We start from the raw sequence: 5,980 nt of genomic DNA on the forward strand, positions 1-5,980 counted from the left end.
CCCAACTCCCCAATCAGCCCTGCTCTGAGCCCGACCAGGGGCTGCACCTAGGGATTGGGCGTGCCCTCTGCCACCCGGGAGCAGGCCTAAACCAGCAGGTCGTTATCTCCCGAGGGGTCCCAGACTGCGAGAGAGGGCACACCGGGCTGGGTGACCCCACCTCCCCCGCCCCCCGAGTGCACAAATTTTTGTGCACTGGGCCTCTAGTTATATTATAATTGGGAAGCATCAAATTTGTCTTTGAGCTGCTTTCTGATGTGACTTAGATTTTGGCAAACATTTTTGACATTGAATTGTTTTGCAACATATCCTTCCAAAACCATGCCCATATTTATTTTTACTTTATTTTTTAAAATATATTTTTATTGATTTCGGAGAGGAAGGGAGAGAGAGAGAGAAACACCAATTATGAGAGAGAATCACTGATTGGCTGCCTCCTGCAATGCCCCACACTGGGGATCGAGCCTGCAACCCTGACTGAGAATCGAATGGTGACCTCCTGGTTCATATGTCAACACTCAATAACTGAGCCACACCACTGTGACCACACATTCACAGTTTGATGTTGACCTTGGTACATATATGTGCATTGTCACATTAAAATTGTTCATTATTTTCAATTTGTAAATTTGCCTAAGGAGTCAAATCCAACCTAAAGAAGTTTCATTGCCTGATCTGCTAAATCTGATAGATTACTTTATTAAGACCTTAATGGTAAAAACTGTTTCATTTTTGTTCTGTTGTTTGCAGAGCAAAGATGGTCGACCTTTGCCAGCAAGGGATAAACGCACCTTAAAACAACTTGAAGAAAGGTTACGAACGCTTAGGAAAAGAGAAAGGCGCTTAGAATTCATTGAAAACAGCTGCTGGACAAAATTTTGTGGCGCTCTGCGGCCCCTGAAGGTAAATGGGTTTTTAAAATTATGCTGTCACTCTTCTTCCAAGTTTATATTGTACCTGTCAGAGAAGTTGAGTTCTCCTTTAGAGGCAATACAGCATGGTGCTCAAGAGCATTTTGGAGTTAAAATAATCTGGTTTTGAATCACAGCTCTTTCATTTGGTAGTTTGGGCAAGGTACGTAACCTCTCTGAACTTCATTTACTCATGTGTAATGCAAGTGTTATATCAACATAGTTGTTGGGAAATTTAAGTTAAAATATAGATAAGTAATGTAATTTGCTGCTAGCATATTTTGTTAATTTGTACTTTCTATAAATAAGAGATCTGGGACACACAATAAAATTTAGGAGCCCTAACTGAAAAGTAATAGACTTTTTTTATCGTTAGATGATATGTGGCGAAAACTATGTAAAAAGGTATTATTTGAGATGGAAAACCATTACTTTTTTTGAGTGGGGGCATTATTTGCTAGCCTTGAATTCTTGGAAGTATGGTACCTAAACATAAGTATCTAAATTGAGGCCCTGGCTGGGTAGCCCAGTTGATGAGAGCATCATCCTGATATGCCAAGGTTGGGTGTTCAATACCTTATCAGGGCACATACAAGAAACAACCAATGAACTGCATACAAATAACTAGAGGCACAAATCAATGTTTCTCTCTCCCTTTCTCTCTCTTTCTAAAATAAAAATAGGAGAGGAAGGGAGAGAGAGAGAGAAACATCAATTATGAGAGAGAATCACTGATTGGCTGCCTCCTGCAATGCCCCACACTGGGGATCGAGCCTGCAACCCTGACTGAGAATCGAATGGTGACCTCCTGGTTCATATGTCAACACTCAATAACTGAGCCACACCACTGTGACCACACATTCACAGTTTGATGTTGACCTTGGTACATATATGTGCATTGTCACATTAAAATTGTTCATTATTTTCAATTTGTAAATTTGCCTAAGGAGTCAAATCCAACCTAAAGAAGTTTCATTGCCTGATCTGCTAAATCTGATAGATTACTTTATTAAGACCTTAATGGTAAAAACTGTTTCATTTTTGTTCTGTTGTTTGCAGAGCAAAGATGGTCGACCTTTGCCAGCAAGGGATAAACGCACCTTAAAACAACTTGAAGAAAGGTTACGAACGCTTAGGAAAAGAGAAAGGCGCTTAGAATTCATTGAAAACAGCTGCTGGACAAAATTTTGTGGCGCTCTGCGGCCCCTGAAGGTAAATGGGTTTTTAAAATTATGCTGTCACTCTTCTTCCAAGTTTATATTGTACCTGTCAGAGAAGTTGAGTTCTCCTTTAGAGGCAATACAGCATGGTGCTCAAGAGCATTTTGGAGTTAAAATAATCTGGTTTTGAATCACAGCTCTTTCATTTGGTAGTTTGGGCAAGGTACGTAACCTCTCTGAACTTCATTTACTCATGTGTAATGCAAGTGTTATATCAACATAGTTGTTGGGAAATTTAAGTTAAAATATAGATAAGTAATGTAATTTGCTGCTAGCATATTTTGTTAATTTGTACTTTCTATAAATAAGAGATCTGGGACACACAATAAAATTTAGGAGCCCTAACTGAAAAGTAATAGACTTTTTTTATCGTTAGATGATATGTGGCGAAAACTATGTAAAAAGGTATTATTTGAGATGGAAAACCATTACTTTTTTTGAGTGGGGGCATTATTTGCTAGCCTTGAATTCTTGGAAGTATGGTACCTAAACATAAGTATCTAAATTGAGGCCCTGGCTGGGTAGCCCAGTTGATGAGAGCATCATCCTGATATGCCAAGGTTGGGTGTTCAATACCTTATCAGGGCACATACAAGAAACAACCAATGAACTGCATACAAATAACTAGAGGCACAAATCAATGTTTCTCTCTCCCTTTCTCTCTCTTTCTAAAATAAAAATAAATAAAGCTATGCTTATTTTAAATAAATAAATTGAATTAAGGTCATCATAATATGACCCCGAGTCTAAAAAGTAACTAGAACTGCTGGCCACAAATTTCTATATGTGCCCATTCTGTATTTGGCATTTCAGACACCAGGGCTTTGTATACCATAAGTGTACAATGCCAGTTGTAATTCAGAAAGTGCAATGCATAGACTGTTTTGAGTACAGTTGGGCAAAACGAAGCTAGAAAATGGTTTTTGGCTAAATTTTTTAAAAAGGTGTTTTATAGAACCCCGTCAGAGATCAGTCAGGTTGAGTTCTAATGCTGCTTTGTCTTCCTCTTAAAATTAAAAAGGAAGTGAGGAAATGCAGTGACTGCTCACCCCAAAACTCCTCTTTTAAAGAGTTTCTCAAAAATTACCCTGTTACAACATGGAGGGACCTGGAGAATATTATGCTAAGAGAAATAAGCCAGTCAGAGAAAAGACAAGTATCATACAATCTCACTTATATGTGGACTCTAATGAACAAAATAAACTGATGAACAAAAAAGATCCAGAGACATTGAAGCATGCAACAGATTGAGGTATTTCAGAGGGAAGCGGGGAGAGAGGGGAGGAAGAGATTAACAATGAATTTATATGCATAGCAGTGGACAGACAGTAGTGCTAGTGGTGGGATGGCCTGGGGAGGGGACTGGAACAGGGTGGAGGGAGTCAGTGGGGGGATGGAGGAAGGAAAGGGACATCTGTAATACTTTCAACAATAAAGATGAAAAAAAAATCAGTTCTATGTATCATTAGTTTAACCTTCTGTTAGAATACTTTTTTTTAAATTCACCCTAATCCTTTTTTCCAAAGAGATTTGTCTTTATAGTAGGAAAGGTTTGATGAAGCCTTCCCCAACCTTATCTTACTTTTAAATTGTAGCTTCTTATAAATATTTATAACCAATTTGTAACATTAACTGCCTTGTTTTAAACATGCTGTATGTTCCATTTCACTGAACATATGCTTAGAGGGATTGATTTTACCAAATATAGGTTCTATATATAGAACATCTACATTACCCCAAAAAGCTACTTTGTCTCCCCCTGCTTCCTTGAGCACAGACCCCAGACAACCACTAATGCACTTTTGTCTCTATACTTTAGTTTTATGTGTTTTATAATTTTGTATAAATGAAATAAAAATGTATAATCTTTTAACAGTTTATTGGGGAGTGTATAGTTTTTTGTCTGGCTTCTTTGGCTCAGCACAATGTTTTTGAGATTCATCCATGTTTTTGCATTTTTTTAAAAAGTGGTTCATTCTGTTTTATTGCTAATTAGCATTCCAGTGCATATCTATGTCACAATTTGTTTATCCACTTATCTGTTAGTGGATTTCAGTTGTTTCCACTTTGAGACTATTATGAATAATGCTGATGTAAACATTTGTGCATAAATCTTTGTGTAGATATGTGTTTTCATTTCATTCATTTTTTTTCTTGGGTAAATACCTGAGTAGAATTGCTGGGTCTAATGTTCAATATAGGTTTAAGTTTATAAGAAACAGCCAAAATATTTTCTAAAGTGGTTGTACCATTTTGCATTCCTATAGCAATATATAAGATTGCTAATTTCTTCATATTCTTGTCCACTGTTTGCAATCATTTTCCTAATGGATATGTAATAGTAATTTGCATTTCCCTGATGACTAATGATATTGAACATCATCTTATATTCTTATTGGCTATTTACTTATATATCTTCTCTAAAATGCTTGTTTGGCCATTTTAAAAATTAGGTTTTTGTTTTATGAGTGAATTACAAAAATTCTTATGTAATCTGGATCAAGTACTTTGTCTCCTAATTTATGGCTTTTTTGTTTTGTTTTGTTTTTTTTAACACTGTCATTCAAAGAAATGTTTTTAAAGCCTTTATAGAAAACATTTTATCCTATATTTTCTTCTAGAAATTTTATATCTTTAGCTCTTGTATTTAGGTATGTGGCCCATTGAAAATTAATTTTATGGGATGGTATGACCTACGGGTCAAGGCTTATTTTATTTTCCATATGGACATCACCATTTTTTTCTCAAGACTATTCTTTGCACTTTGAATTTCCTTGGCAATTTTGTCAGATCAGTTGATTATATATATGTGTGAGGGTCTGTTTTGGACTCTGACTTTGGCTTCATTGATCTATATGTCCTTATGCTAAAACTTTATTACTAGAACATTCAAATCAGTCGCGAAATCAAGTAGTGTAAATTCATCAGTTTTGTTTTTCTTTTTCAGAATTGTTTTAGCTGTGCATAACCTTTGCATTTCCATATACATTTTAGAATCAACTCATAATTTCACAAAACACCCACAAGAATTTTTATTGGTATTACTTTGAATCTATAGGTAAACTTGGGGATAATTGATATCTTAATATTGAATCTTCCAATTCATGAACATATCTTTTCATTTATTTATGTTATCTTAAATTTCTCTCAGCAGTCATTTGTAGTATTAAGTGACTAGGCCTTGCAAATATTTTGCTAAATTTATCTATAAGTTTGTCTTTATATTTTTACAAATGATTTTGTTTAATTTTAATTCTCAATTATTTGTTGCTATTATGTAGAGGTTTGCTTTTATACATTGTACTTGTATCATGCAACCTGACTTAATATTAGTTTCTAGTAGTTTTATAGATTCCTAAGGGATTTTTAAGTACATGATTAGGTAAGCTGCTAAAAGATAGTTTTACTTTTTTCTTTCAAATATAAGATTTTCAGTTGCTTTTTTTCTCTTACTGCACTGGCTGAAACCTCCAATACAGTTTATTATTTATTCATTTTGCTGTATAAATGTGTCATTCCTGAGTACTGATCTAAATTCTTACCTATCTTTCCATTATCTAGTTCTAATTTAAGAATAATTAGTAATAGGGATTCCTGAAGGGAATATCTGGGGATACAAAATTACTGTTATGTATTTGAAGGGTTAACATGAATGCCAAGAGAAAAATGCTGCTTTTTTTGCTCAAATGAAATATGAAAATAATTTATTATTCATTACTACTGTGTTTGTCCACAGTTGATGTAATTCAGAAATAGGAAGCCACATGCGATTAGTGCTTTTTTAAAAATAATTCTTTATTGTTGAAAGTATTACATATGTCCCCTTTCCCCCGCCCCCCCCCATTGACC

General features: G+C 35.3%; 1 protein-coding gene across 1 annotated transcript in view; it reads left to right on the forward strand.

Annotated features, from left to right (window-relative positions):
- Positions 1-5,980, forward strand: part of LMBRD1 (LMBR1 domain containing 1) — an 80,328-nt gene that overhangs the window by 50,975 nt on the left and 23,373 nt on the right. The window contains exon 9 of the mRNA XM_005875867.2: positions 751-903. Within this exon, the coding sequence (XP_005875929.1) occupies positions 751-903 (153 nt within the window). The remainder of the gene's footprint in view (positions 1-750; positions 904-5,980) is intronic.

This window comes from Myotis brandtii, unplaced genomic scaffold (assembly GCF_000412655.1).
Source record: "Myotis brandtii unplaced genomic scaffold, ASM41265v1 scaffold471, whole genome shotgun sequence".
NCBI classification, from domain to species: Eukaryota; Metazoa; Chordata; class Mammalia; order Chiroptera; family Vespertilionidae; genus Myotis; species Myotis brandtii.